The sequence below is a fragment of the Scyliorhinus canicula genome, chromosome 2, assembly GCF_902713615.1.
Source record: "Scyliorhinus canicula chromosome 2, sScyCan1.1, whole genome shotgun sequence".
In the NCBI taxonomy this organism is placed as follows: domain Eukaryota; kingdom Metazoa; phylum Chordata; class Chondrichthyes; order Carcharhiniformes; family Scyliorhinidae; genus Scyliorhinus; species Scyliorhinus canicula.
Window position 1 is genome coordinate 231,808,143 of NC_052147.1, and position 15,113 is coordinate 231,823,255.

A 15,113-nucleotide genomic window follows, 5' to 3' on the forward strand; every position below is an offset into this window, starting at 1 on the left:
AGCCAGGGCTCAGAGTGTGGACAGGGGTGTACCCCTAATCCAACTCCTTGCCTGTTCCAAAAACCAATTCAATTTCAAATTGAATCTAATTCATGGTCCCCACAAGAGAGATATACCAGATCTGAGCCAAAACACAGAACAGATACTACACTTGATCTTAGACAAACGTTCACTGCTCCCTGTGGTGATATGCATCACTGTAAATACACAAGGGGTTAATGTAGATACACAGGACTAGGTAAACACTAGAGGGAGCACCACAACACAGACATTCAACCAATAGGCCAGTAAGATAGGACACGACCAATGGGCAATCAAGACACCGAGAGGTGACACGACCACAAGGGGGCTACCCATATAAAGGGACAGGGCACACATGCTCTTTCTCTTTCCACAGGTGACACTCAGTGAGAAGCACAGGGGCAGATCGGAAGCATCACACTCACTGCATGGATTAGAGCAGACTGGTTTGTTATATTGAGTTACGATAGCAAGATTAGCAGGAGAGTCAAACTCAAGGAGGAGAATTGTTAACTGTTCAATAAATGTGTTAAACCTATCTCCAAGTCTGAACCTTCCTTTGTCAAGAGTATACATCAAGGAAGCAGCATATGCTACATGAAGAAGCATAACACAACACTCCCAACTGACAAAGTGCGCTAGTGACACACACAGGTACAGAAGGAGCATTACCATGAGACGCCCTGGCAAAGCCCTGAGAGGTAACCCATAGATTTTAAATGATAGCAATAACCTTAAAGAACATGCGAGGCAATTCAACATTCTGCAGCAAATGGGCTGTGAAGGATTGAAAGCCTCCCAGAGACTGCCCGGGGACTCAGCAACTGCAGACGACAGGTCTATATTTTATGCCATTGTTCCAGCCACAAAACGATTTTTTTTTTATTTGCTCTGGCAGGGATAGATTCAGAGTGAGTAGCGCGCAGCCGAATGACAGATCTGGGTGTGACCTTGCTGCTGCTGTGGGCGGGAGAGGCAGATCCCTCCATCGGGCTTTGGCACTCGCCGAGCTGTTTGGATCAGCTGGGCCACCGTCCTCGGTTGCTACGGACGACGGCGGCTGGCGGTGAGGGGGCGGGAGCACCCATGGAGCGGCGGGAAGAGCCGGAGAAACGGGGCCGGGATTTCAAGCAGTTGGTCCAGGACAGCAAGCAGGTAGGGCAGCCGGACTCCGAGCATGATCCCGGCTCGCGTACCCACTCCGTGGGCTAAAAGCCGGATGGAGCAACACAGGGGCTATGGCAAGGAATATAGCCACGCACAAATGCGTTGTTCCGTTTCCCACGTGACAATAATGGCTGCCTTTCAAAAAGTACTGAATTACCTGTAGTGTACTTTAGGATATCTTGATGTCTCGGTGTGTCTTCTAGCACCAGTGAACGTACTCCAGTAATAACTTATATTTATGTAGCGCCTTTAAAGTAATAAACTTCCCAACGTGTCCACCCTGACAACTGAACCAGATCGCCCAGTTTGCAGGGGGGAATAAGGTGCCTTCCTTCGGAACAAGGCAACAAACCCACCTCGGATGGGAGATCTGCCTAGAAACACTCAGCCGGCCGGGCAGCATCGATGGAGAGAGAAGCTGAGTTAGCCATCTCTGGCCAAGGGACCTCGAACTGCAAAGTTAACCCCTTTTTCTTTTTGGTCCCTCCACAGATACTGCCAGACCTGCTGAGTATTGCCAGCATTTTGGGCTGCCAGCTCTCCCAGGATTGGCCTGGAGACTCCAGGAATTTCAAAGATTAATCTCCATTGTGCTGTGGGCAATCCTGGAAAAAAATCATAGAACATTAAAAATATATATTTTAAATTTCTTTAAAAATTTCTCTTTACGAGATAGCAAAATATTAAATAGGAGGGGAAAGGTTGTTCCACAGATAGTCACAGTAAGAAGTCTTACAACACCAGGTTAAAGTCCAACAGGTTTGTTTCAAACACGAGCTTTCGGAGCACGGCTCCTTCTTCAGGTGAATGAAGAAGGAGCCGTGCTCCGAAAGCTCGTGTTTGAAACAAACCTGTTGGACTTTAACCTGGTGTTGTAAGACTTCTTACTGTGCTCACCCCAGTCCAACGCCGGCATCTCCACATCATGGCCACAGATAGTCAAGCATCATTGAATTGGATAAGTAATGAGGTTTTTTTGCTTTCTAATTAGTGTAGATGTGTTGGCTGACTTATGTCTGGAGTATGGGGGTAATTCATGTGAAGAAACCCCAGGAGCACATTTAATCACAGTTGGTAACCCTAACAGCATTTTCTGGGGGTTTTTCAGATTTTCAGCATCTGTAGTATTTTGCTTTTGTTTGAACACTTGCAGTTGACTTGGTCAACATTTATTCCTCAAGGAACACCAAAAAGTTTTCTCTTTTAATGGAATATAGCTACGCACAAATGTGTTGTTCCGTTTCCCACGTGACAATAGCTACTATTGTCTTTCAAAAAGTACTTTAATTACCTGTAGTATACTTTAGGACATCTTGATATCTAGGTGTGTCTTCTAGCACCAGTGAACACACTTCAGTAACAACTTATATTTATGCCTTTAAAGTAATAAAACTATTCAGGATACTTCACAAGAATATTTCAAAACAAAATATGGTGCCGAGACACATAAGAAATATTAGGTCTGATGACCAAAAGCTTGGTCAAAGATGTAGGTTTTTAAGGAGTTACTCAAATGTGGAAAGCAAAATGTGGAAAGCAATGTGGAGAGCTGTAGTGGGGAGAGTTCCACAGTTTGCAGCCCAAGGAACTTAAGGTGCAACCATCAGTGGTGGATTGGTTAATATTGGAGATGCTCAAGAGGCCAGAATTTGGTGAGTGGAAATATCTTGGAGGGTTGTGTGGCTGGAGAAGATTACAGAAATAGAGCGGGGTGAGGACATGGAGAGATTTGAAAAGAAAATTGAGAATTTTGAAAACAAGAGGTTGCTTCAGCTGGTGATAATCTAGGTCAGCGAGCACAGGGGTGATAGAGGAGCAGAACTTGGTGTGAGTGAAGATATGGGCTTCAGTGTTTTAGATTACCTCAAGTTTATGGAAGGTAGAAGTGCATTCGAGTAGTCAAGTCTAGACGTAAGAAAAGCATCAAAGATCATCAATGCACAGAATTTGAACTCTGATCTCTAAAATAGCATCTTTTACCTATAGTTAGGTAGATGTTGATCAGCAGGGCTGTTATGACAATATATAAAATTAACAAAATGCTATATTTAAACAAAAATGAAACATTCAGGCAATTTTGTATTGTTTAGGAAATTGATGCAGTGCAAATTACCTTGGAGAAACTACGTGGTCTCTCCAAGGATGAAAAAACAGAAAATGCCTTATTACGATCCAGAATAGATGAACAGTCGCAGCTCATCTGCATTCTAAAACAACGAGCTGATGAATTCTTGTTGCGTTGCCAAACTTTGGAGACAATTAACACTGAGCTGGGGAACCAGCACAAGGGCCTCAAGCAACAATTAGAGGGCCAACGAAAGCAGTCAGCCCAGCTCGAGGAGCGATTCATGGACCTGGCATTCAACCACCAAGAAATTATCAAATTTAAGGATGAATACAAGAGTCAGAATGCAGAGCTCAGAAAGCAAAATGAAAAGCTCCAGAAAGAAAATGAGGATATTTTTTGTAAAGCCCTGGAACAAAAGGACGATGAAATATTCAAGCTCTCCAATGAGTTGGGAAAATGTTTAAAGAGGTGCGAGGCACTGGAACAGGAATGCAAGTAAGCAGTGTGGATGATGATTTCAGAATATGAAATATATTAATTTAGCAAAACACAAATATTTAATCTGTTATAACATTTTTAAAGTGAAAATCTACCAGAGTAAATCATGATTTAATTTTTTTTTAAATAAATTTAGAATACCCAATTTTTTTTTCCCAATTAAGGAGCAATTTAGCCTGGCCAATCCCTCAACCCTGCACATCTTTGGGTTGTGGGGATGAAACCCACTCAGATATGGGGAGAATGTGGAAACTCCAAACACAGTGGTCTGGAGCTAAGATTGAACCCGGGTCCTCAGCGTCGTAGGCAGCAGTGCTAACCACTGAGCCACCGTGCTGCCCCATGATTTAATCTTAATGCTCAGTACCAATTTGTGGAGTCAGGATGCACAGCTGTACCGTTGTCTAAAGCAGCGCACAATGTTCATGATGGATGCTCATTATCAAAACTCAAGTGCGTAGCCAACATGACTTGCAGTATTCATTAGTTGCACTCATTGTTTGGGAGGGATGAACATAGAATATTTCTGATGCCTCTTAAAGGCAATCAGTTCCTCTTAAAATGAACACTTGCAGGGCAGGAAACACTTGTCAATATACCATTGGCAACAGCAAGCACCAGGAGGTCACCAGGGTCCAACCTTGATATATTGAAGGTCCTGGTGTAAGTAATGGACAGGAGGAGGAAGATGCTCTTTTTGTCAAAGTTCAGAAAGGACTCCTGGCAACAGTGTCATTGTCAGAGATTTCAAGGTAAGAAAATTACTCTCTCACTCTGCTCCCATCAACACTGTTTCCACCCACCATGTGCCCTTCTCCCACTTTACCTTCTTGTTATCATTACACCTCCTCATTCCTATTCATATACTCATTTTAAAGCTTAATTGCTGCTATCATTGCCCCAATGCTAGATCAAGGGGTAACATCAGTGTATAATTAGGCTGACATGGTTCACAATGGTATATAAGTAAAGTGCATCTCCTGACCAGCACTTTGCTCGTGATTGAGGTTTGTTTGCCTGCCTTTCATTGCACCTCGACTCAGCACTATGCTTCACACGCAACACCACATCACTCTCAGAGGAGTATCCCGGGCAAGGGTCTACCTGCCATACCAGCTGTAAGGGGTCTTGTGAAGGGGCCAGAGGGCAAGGCCTCCAGTGGGAAGGGAGCACTAGTGGTCAGAGGTTCGACACAAAAACATGATGTGTGGGGTTTGAGGTAGTGGGAGGCATCCTCTGGGCTAGAATGGGAATGAGTGTCACAGAGGGACATAAGCGAATTGGGGTCAGAATGGGAGATTGTGAGATGAAAACATGCTTAAGTTCACATGGCTGATTGCAGGATCTCTGTGTCTATTCGTCTACCTGTAACTCCGTACCATGTACCAAATAACAGATTCAAGACAGGGCTTCTTGGGTTAAAAGCAATTTGAAACTTATTTTGTCAGCTAGTAGTATCTACTGGTTAGCTTCAAGTTTAACACAAGTACAGAATTTAGGAAGGTCCGACTAGCCCTGCAGTAAGCTAGTCAGATGTATCGATTGTTTGTTCTGATGCATATACAGATAAGTTGAATTGAATTTAAAATACAATTATAGTTTGTGGTAATTCAGCTCCAAATCAAAATGTACAATATAAAAACGAAACAAAAAAAAGGCGGTTTGCAAAGCTAGCAATAGGTTTCAGAAATTAGGTAAGATTAGAAAAAGAGGACTTCGGTGGCAGCTATGAAGGAGTAAGTCGCACATTTGGTGGCTCGCGCTCGGATTGGACTTTTGGACCTTTTCCCCCGATTTCTTACCGGACTTGAACTGTAAAACTGAAGACAGAGGCAATTGTGTACTGAATTCCCACATCGGTGCAAGGAGAGAAGGACTAGAAGTGCTTGTAAAAGCAGAAACAGAAAGACAGAGAAGGCTTGGGCTGAAGCTGCAGCAGGAGACAGCATGGCGGAGGACCGGACCTCTGGTTTGTCGACCGAGTGGTCAACGGAGCAGGTGATGCAAGTTATTTAGGAAGGCTTTGCTAAGCAGAAACGGAACTGCTTGGACCTGATAAAAGAGTCGATTGAGCGGCTGCAGCTTAGATTGCACGCCCAAGATCGGGCGATCCAGAAGATGGAGAAGGCGCTGGCTGAGAAGGAGGAACATCAAACTGCGGTGGAGTTGGAAGTGGGGATGCTGAGAGACCAGCAGAAGAAGCTCCTGCAGTAGGTGGAGGACCTAGAGAATAGGTCCTGCTGGCAGAACTTGAGAATCATTGGGCTCCTGGAGTGGTCTGAAGGAGCGGACTCGGGGGCATACATCACAGACATGTTTGAGAAGCTGCTGGGGGACGGGGCATTCTCCCGACCCTTGGAGGTGGACAGGGCTTACAGAGCACTTGTGAGAAAGCCGCGAACGGGAGACCCCCCGAGGGCAATGGTGGTGAGATTCCACAGGTACTTGGATAAGGAACACATTCTACAGTGGGCCAAGCAGACATGCAGCTGTAAGTGGGACTATAGTATCCTGCGGGTCTACCAAGACCTGAGTGTGGAGGTGGCCAGGAGAAGGGCAGACTTCAACCAGATTAGGTCGATCCTTTTTAAGAAAAAGGTTAAGTTCAGACTGTTGTATCCGGCCTGTCTCTGGGTCATGTACAAGGAACAGCACTTTTATTTCGAGTCACCTGAGGATGTGCTGGACTTCGTGAAAAGGAAAGGACTGGTGGTGGACTGAGAACTTTTGAACTTTGCCGCAACGTTCATGGTTTTTTTTTCTTTTTGTTTCTCTGTTCTTTAAAAAAAAGTTTCCCGTTTTTCGTTTTGTGGAAGCTGCTTGCAATGCTTTCTATATTGATTTGGGACCAGTGGCAGAGCTGAGTGAGTTAAGGTTTTCATTTGCACTGTTGGGGGAAGGAGGTGTGCTTGCTTAAATTTTGGTGTTTTTCTGTCGGGCATTTATGTGGGGATTGTTTGAATGAGGGGAGTTGGGGGGCGGGGGGGGGGGAGGGAACAATTGGTGGGAGACTATCCAACGCCAGGGATGGGGGCCACCAAGCTAGCTTGGGGGGCGGGGGGGGGAGGGAACAATTGGTGGGAGACTATCCAACGCCAGGGATGGGGGCCACCAAGCTAGCTAGGCGGGCTAGCTCATGGAAGCGCAGTGGGGGGTGTGCATATGTTCGGTTTATCAAAGGCGCTGGGTTACAGAGTATTGTTACTGGGGGGGGGGGGCAGGACGAAAATGTTCTGCTGATGAGGAAGGGACTTGAGCCAAGGGACAGAGAGGAGGTTGGGGGAGGAGGCTGCCTGGGGGCAGGCCGGTGGAGGCGTGGAGCATGAGCTGGAGCGGGCCCAAGAAAGGGGATGGCTGATCGGCGAAGGAGAGGGGTGCTGAGCCCCCCCCAACTAGGCTGATCACCTGGAATGTTCGAGGTTTAAATGGGCCGGTCAAGAGGGCACGCGTATTCACGCATCTTAGGGGACTGAAGAAGGACGTGGTAATGTTGCAGGAGACGCACCTTAGAGTAACTGACCAGATTAGATTGAGGAAAGGCTGGGTCAATCAGGTCTTTCACTCGGGACTGGATTCAAAGACTAGAGGGGTCGCGATCCTGATCAATAAGCGGGTGATGTTTGAGGCGGGAAGAATAGTTTTGGATGTGGGAGGTCGGTACATTATGGTCAGTGGGAAACTGGAGGGGGTGCAGGTGGTATTAGTAAATGTGTATGTGCCAAATTGGGATGATGTGGAGTTTATAAAGAGGATGCTGGGGAAGATTCCAAACCTGGACTCGCACAGGTTGGTCATGGGAGGGGACTTCAACACAGTTATTGACCCTGGCTTGGACCGGTCAAGCTCGAAAATGGGCAGGGTTGCCAGCAATGGCAAAGGAACTAAAAGGGTTCATGGAGCAGATGGGGGGTGGATGCATGGAGATTTGGGCAGCCGTGGGTGAAGGTGTTCTCCTTCTACTCACATGTGCATAAAGTGTACTCCCGGATCGATTTCTTCATTTTGAGCAGGGCCTTACTGGCAGGGGTGGTGGACACGGGGTACTCGGCGATCACAATCTCAGACCATGCTCCGAACTGGGTTGACCTGCAGGTTAGTAAAGACAGTAACCAGTGTCCGCACTGGAGGTTAGATGTGGGACTTTTGGCTGATGAAGGGGTGTGCGAGCAGCTGAGGAAATGTATTCAGAACTACCTGCAGGTCAACGACATGGGGGAAATTTCAGCAGCGGTGGTCTGGGAAGCACTGAAGGCGATGGTTAGAGGGGAGTTGATCTCGATTCGGGCCCAGAGGGAGAAGGTAGACAGGGCAAAGATGGACTGACTGGTCAAGGAGATACCGTAGATCAAAAGGAGGTATGCAGAGACCCCAGAGGCAGGGCTTTTAAGGGATCGGCAGAGGCTACAGTCGGAGTTCGCTTGTTAACCACAGGGAGGGCGGTGAAGCAGCTGAGAAAGGCGAGGGGGGCGATGAATAAGGCGTTTAGGGATTTCTACAGTGGGTTGTATAGGTCGGAACACCCTACGGGGTTCGAGAGGATGAGGCACTTCTTGGGGGGGCTGAATTTCCCAAAGGTGGATGGGGAGCTGGTAGAAGGGCTGGGGGCCTCAATCGGGTTGGAAGAAATAGTGGAGGACCTGAAGGCCATGCAGGCGGGTAAAGCCCCGGGGCCGGACGGGTACCCAGTGGACTTTTATAAAAAATTCTCTGGGATATTGGGGCCGGTGTTGATGAGGATGTTCAATGAGGCAAGAGAAAGAGGGGTGCTGCCCCGACGATGTCACAGGCCACGATTTCTCTGATTCTGAAGTGGGACAAGAACCCGGAGCTCTGTGGCTCCTACAGGCCGATATCCCTGTTGAATGTGGACTCCAAACTGCTGGCCAAAATCTTGTCCTCCAGGATTGAGGATTATGTTCTGGACGTTATTGGGGAGGACCAGACAGGGTTTGTTAAGGGTAGGCAGTTGGTGGCCAATGTAAGAAGGTTGTTAAATGTGATCATGATGCCCCCAGAAGGTAAAGAGGTGGAGGTAGTGATTGCAATGGATGCAGAAAAGGCTTTTGATCGAGTAGAATGGGATTATCTGTGGGAGGTACTGGGACGGTTCAGGTTTGGGCGGGGCTTTATTGACTGGGTCAGGTTGCTGTATCAGGCTCTTGCGGCAAGTGTACGGGCGAATAGGACAACATCGGACTGTTTTAGACTGCACCGGGGGATGAGACAGGGATGCCCCCTCTCCCCACTGTTGTTCGCGCTAGCTATAGAACCTTTGGCAATTGCTCAGAGAGCCTCAAGGGGCTGGTCCGGTGGATGGGGGAGGGGGGGTGGGTGGAGCACAGAGTTTCGCTCTATGCAGACGACCTGCTTCTGTATGCATCGGACCCACTTGAGGGGATGGAAGAAATCATGAGGATTCTAGGGGAATTTGGCCGGTTTTCAGGGTATGAGCCAAATATGGGGAAAAGTGAGATGTTTGCAGTCCAGGCGAGGGGACAGGAGAGGTAATTGGGAGAGCTGCTGTTTAGATTAGTAGGGGGAAGCTTTAGGTACCTAGGCATTCAAGTGGTGTGGGAATGGGACCGGCTGCATAAATTAAGTCTGGCCCGGATAGTAGGCCAAATGAAGGACGATTTTCGGAAATAGGACGTGCTCCCGTTATCATTAGCTGGGAGGGTGCAGACGGTGAAGATGACGATCCCACCGAGATTCCTGTTCGTGTTTCAATGTCTCCCCATCTTTATTCCGCGGTCCATTTTTAAACTCATCAACAAAGTGATCTCTGGCTTTGTTTGGGCGGGCAAGACCCCGCGGGTAAGGAAGGTAATGCTTGAGCGGAGTCGGGGAGAGGGCGGGCCGGCGCTGCCAAATTTTAGTAACTATTATTGGGCGGCGAATATAGCCCATGATCAGGAAGTGGGTGGTGGGGGAGGGGTCGGCATGGGAGCTTATGGAGACGGCTTCATGCAAGGGGACCAGTTTGAGGGCGTTGGTAACTGCGCCTCTGCCATTCCTGCCGCCACGGTACTACAACAGCCCCATGGTGGTGGCGGCCCTGAGAGTCTGGGGGCAATGGAGGAGACGTGGGAGCAGAGGGAGCATCGGTCTGGTCCCCAATCTGTAAAAATCACCGGTTTGTCCAGGAAGAATGAATGGGGGTGTTCCGAATACGGTGGAGAGCAGTGATTGAGAGGATGGGGGATATGTTTATAGAGGGGAGCGTTCCGAGTATGAGGGCTCTGGAGGAGAAGTTTGGGTTGGCGAGGGGAAATAAATTCAGGTATCTGTGGGTGCGGGATTTCCTACGTAAACAGGTGTCAACCTTCCTGCTCCTACTGCTAAGGGGGATTCAGGACGGGGTAGTTCCCAGAGGGTGGGTAGGAGAAGGGAGTGTCTCGGACATTTACAAGGAACTTATGGGGTCAGAGGAGAGGCAGACCGAGGAGCTGAAGCGCAAGTGGGAGGAGGAGCTGGGAGGAGAGATAGAGGATGGTCTATGGGAGGACGCGTTGATTAGAGTCAACGCGTCCGCAACATGTGCCAGGCTCAGCCTGATACAATTTAAGGTAGTTCACCGGGCTCACATGACAGTGGCCCAGATGAGCAGATTAATTGGGGTGGAAGACAGGTGTGCGAAATGTGCAGGAGGACCAGCGAACCATGTCCACAGGTTCTGGGCATGTCCGAAGCTTAGGGGATTTTGGCAGGGGTTTGCAGATGTCATGTCCATGGTGTTAAAAACAAGGGTGGTGCTGAGTCCAGAGGTGACGATTTTCGGGGTGTCGGAAGACCCGGGAATCCAGGAGGAGAAAGAGGCAGACATTCTGGCCTTTGCTTCCCTGGTAGGCCGGAGATGGATACTATTAGCTTGGAGGGACTCGTCGCTCCCGAATAGAACATAGAACATTACAGCGCAGTACAGGCTCTTTGGCCCTCAATGTGCACCGACCAGTGAAACCAGTCTAAAGCCCATCTACACTCTTCCATTATCATCCATATGTTTATCCAATGACCATTTAAATGCCCCTAATGTTGGCGAGCCCACTACTGTTGCAGGCAGGGCAGTCCACGCCCTTACTACTCTCTGAGTAAAGAACCTACCTCCGACATCTGTCCTATATCTATCTCCCCTCAATTTAAAGCTATGTCCCTTTGTGCTAGACATCACCATCCAAGGAAAAAGGCTCTCACTACCCACCCTATCTAATCCTCTGATTATCTTGTATGCCTCTATTAAGTCACCTCTTAACCTTCTTTCTAACAAAAACAGCCTCAAGTCCCTCAGCCTTTCCTCATAAGATCTTCCCTCCATACCAGGCAACATAAGATGATCAGGGGAATAGATAGAGTAGACAGTCAGAGACTTTTTCCCCGGGTGGAACACACCATTATAATGGGACATCAATTTAAGATAAATGGTGGAAGATATAGAGGGGATGTCAGAGGTAGGCTCTTTACCCAGAGAGTAGTGGGGGCATGGAATGCACTGCCTGTGGAAGTAGTTGAGTCGGAAACGTTAGGGACCTTCAAGCGGCTATTGGATAGGTACATGGATTAGGGTAGAATAATGGAGTGTAGATTAACTTCTTCTTAAGGGCAGCACGGTAGCATTGTGGATAGCACAATTGCTTCACAGTTCCAGGGTCCCAACTTCGATTTCAACTTGGGTCACTGTATGTGTGGAGTCTGCACATCCTCCCCGTGTGTGCGTGGGTTTCCTCCGGGTACTCCGGTTTCTTCCCACAGTCCAAAGATGTGCAGGTTGGGTGGATTGGCCATGAAAAATTGCCCTTAGTGTCCAAAATTCTATGATTAACCTAGGACAAAAGTTTGGCACAACATCGTGGGCCGAAGGGCCTGTTCTGTGCTGTATTTCTCTATCTATCTATCTATCCTGGTAAATCTCCTCTGCACCCTTTCCAGTGCTTCCACATCCTTCCTATAATGCGGCGACCAGAACTGCATGCAATACTCCAAATGCGGCCGCACCAGAGTTTTGTACATCTGCAACATGACCTCATGGCTCCGAAACTCAATCCCTCTACCAATAAAAGCTAACACATCGTACGCCTGCTTAACAACCCTATCAACCTGGGTGGCAACTTTTAGGGATCTATGTACATGGACACTGAGATCTCTCTGCTCATCTGCGCACTACCAAGAATCTTACCCTTAGCCCAGTACTCTGTATTCCTGTTACTCCTTCCAAAATGAATCACCTCACACTTTTCTGCATTAAACTCCATTTGCCACTTCTCAGCCCAGCTCTGCAGCTTATCTATGTCCCTCTGTAAGCTGCAACATCCTTCCTCACTGTCCACAACTCCACCTACTTTAGTGTCATCCTCAAATTTACTCACCCATCCTCCTACGCCCTCCTCCAGGTCATTTATAAAAATATCAAACAGCAGTGGCTCCAAAACAGATCTTTGTGGTACACCACTAGCAACTGAACTCCAGGCTGAACATTTCCCGTCAACCACCACCCTCTGTCTTCTTACAGCTAGCCAATTTCTGATCCAAACTGCTAAATCACCCTCAATCCCATGCCACCGTACTTTCTGCAATAGCCTACCGTGGGGAACCTTATCAAATGCTTTACTGAAATCCATACACACCACATCAACTGCTTTACCCTCGCCCACCTGTTTGGTCACCTTCTCAAATAACTCAATAAGGTTTGTGAGGTATGACCTACCCTTCACAAAACCGTGTTGACTATCAAATTATTCCTTTCTGGATGATTTTAAATCCTATCTCTTATAATCCTTTCCAAGACTTTGCCCACAACAGAAGTAAGGCTCACTGGTCTATAGTTACCAGGGCTGTCTCTACTCCCCTTCTTGAACAAGGGGACATTTGCTATCCTCCAGTTTTCTGGCACTATTCCTGTAGACAATGATGACATGAATATCAAAGCCAAAGGCTCTGCAATCTCCTCCCTAGCTTCCAGAAAATCCTAGGATAAATCCTATCTGGCCCAGGGGACTTATCTTTTCACACTTTTCAGAATTGCTAACACCTCCTCCTTATGAACCTCAATCCCGACTAGTCTAGTAGCCTGTATCTCAGTAATCTCGACAACATTGTCTTTTTCCTGTGTGAATACTGACGAAAAATATTCATTTAACGCCTCGTCTATCTCCTCGGACTCGACGCACAACTTCCCACTCCTGTCCTTGACTGGCCCTACTCTTACCCTAGTCATCCTTTATTCCTGACATACCTATAGAAAGCTTTAGGGTTTTCCTTGATCCTACCTGCCAAGGACTTCTCATATCCCCTCCTGGCTCTTCTTAGATCTCTCTTTAGGTCCTTCCTGGCTAACTTGCAACTTCACCCTAACTGAAACTTCATGTCTCATCTTTACATAAGCCTCCTTCTTCCTCTTGACAGGTGATTTAACTACTTTAGTAAACCACGGTTCCCTCGCTCGACCACTTCCTCCTTGCATGACAGGTGCATACTTATCAAGGACATGCAATAGCTGTTTCTTGAACAAGCTTCACATTTCAATTGTGCCCATCCCCTGCAGTTTCCTTCCCCATCCTATGCATCCTAAGTCTTGCCTAATCGCATCATAATTGCCATTCCCCCAGCTATAACTCTTGCCTTGTATATACCTATCCCTTTCCATCGCTTAAGTAAGCGTAACCGAATTGTGGTCACTATCACCAAAGTGCTCACCTACCTCCAAATCTAACACCTGGCCTGGCCAGTATCAAATCCAATGTGGCCTCGCCTCTTGTTGGCCTATCTACATACTTTGTCAGGAAACCCTCCTGCACACATTGAACAAAAACTGACCCATCTAAAGTACTCAAACTATAGCGTTTCCAGTCAATATTTGGAAAGTTAAAGTCCCCCATAACAACTACCCTGATACTTTCGCTCCTATCCAGAATCATCTTTGCAATCCTTTCCTCTACATCTCTGGAACTTTTCAGAGGCCTGTAGAAAACTCCCAACAGGATGACCTCTCCTTTCCTGTTTCTAACCTCAACCCATACTACCTCAGTAGACAAGTCCTCATCAAACGTCCTTTCTGCCACCGTAATACTGTCCTTGACTAACAATGAAATGAAATGAAAATCACTTATTGTCACGAGTAGGCTTCAATGAAGTTACTGTGAAAAGCCCCTAGTCGCCACATTCCGGCGCCTGTCCGGGGAGGCTGGTACGGGAATCGAACCGTGCTGCTTGGTCTGCTTTAAAAGCCAGCGATAAACCTCCCCCTCTTTTACGACCTTCACTGAGCTTACTGGAAAATCTAAACCCCGGAACCTGCAGCAACCATTCCTGTCCCTGCTCTATCCATGTCTCTGAAATGGCCACAACATCGAAGTACCAGGTACCAACCCATGCTGCAAATTCACCCACCTTATTCCGGATGCTCCTGGCGTTGAAGTAAACACACTTCAAACCACCTTCCTGCCAGCTGGTACACTCCTGCGACCTTGAAACCTTACTCATGACCTCCCTACTCTCAACCTCCTGTCCACTGGAGCTGCAATTTAGGTTCCCATCCCCCTGCTGAATTAGTTTAAACCCTCCCGAAGAGCATTAGCAAATTTCCCCCCCAGGATATTGGAACCCCTCTGGTTCGGGTGTGGAACATCCCGTTTGTAGAGGTCCCACCTACCCCAGATGAGCCCCAATTATCCAGGTATCTGAATCCCTCCCTCCTGCACCATCCCCGTAGCCACGTGTTCAACTGTTCTCTCTCCCTATTCCTCGTCTCGCTATCACGTGGGACGGGTAACAACCCAGAGATAATAACTTTGTTCTAGCTCGAAGATTTCACCCTAGCTCCCTGAATACCTGCCTTACATCCCCATCCCTTTTCCTACCTATGTCGTTGGTGCCTATGTGGACCACGACTTGGGGCTGTTCCACCTCCCCCTTAAGGATCCCGAAAACATGATCCGAAGTCGGAGACCTGGCTATCGGACATGGCTAGCTTTCTCTGGAGAAAACCAAGTTCGCCTTGAGAGGGTCACTATTAGAGTTCGCCCGGAGGTGGCAACCATTCGTCGACTTCTTCACAGAAAATTAATCGTCAGCAGAAGGGGGGGGGGGGGGGGGGGGGGGGTTTAGTTTAGCTTAGAGTAGGGGGTTACTAAAGGTGGGACCTGTAAGGGAAGGAGACTGCTTTTGCACTATTTTTATAGTTTTGTGTACGTTGTTTATTGTGTTGTTATAATACCTCAATAAAATGTTTATTAAAAAAAAGAATAGAAAAAGAGGAGGAAGTGAGATCTCATCCCGATAACTAAACTCTTTAAAGCTTTAAAGTTCTGTCCCTTTTTCGACTGTGATTGGGTTTAAATAATTTATAATTCATTCAAGTCGAGCAAAT

The 15,113-nt window shown here is 47.5% G+C and overlaps 1 protein-coding gene across 1 annotated transcript in view; it reads left to right on the plus strand.

Moving 5' to 3' along the window:
• The first annotated feature begins 1,021 nt into the window (after nt 1–1,021).
• zgc:172182 (coiled-coil domain-containing protein 89) overlaps nt 1,022–15,113 on the plus strand; it is a 32,184-nt gene continuing 18,092 nt past the window's right edge. The window contains exons 1-2 of the mRNA XM_038789775.1: nt 1,022–1,176; nt 3,279–3,751. Coding sequence (XP_038645703.1) covers nt 1,108–1,176; nt 3,279–3,751 — 542 coding nt within the window. The 5' untranslated portion in view covers nt 1,022–1,107. The remainder of the gene's footprint in view (nt 1,177–3,278; nt 3,752–15,113) is intronic.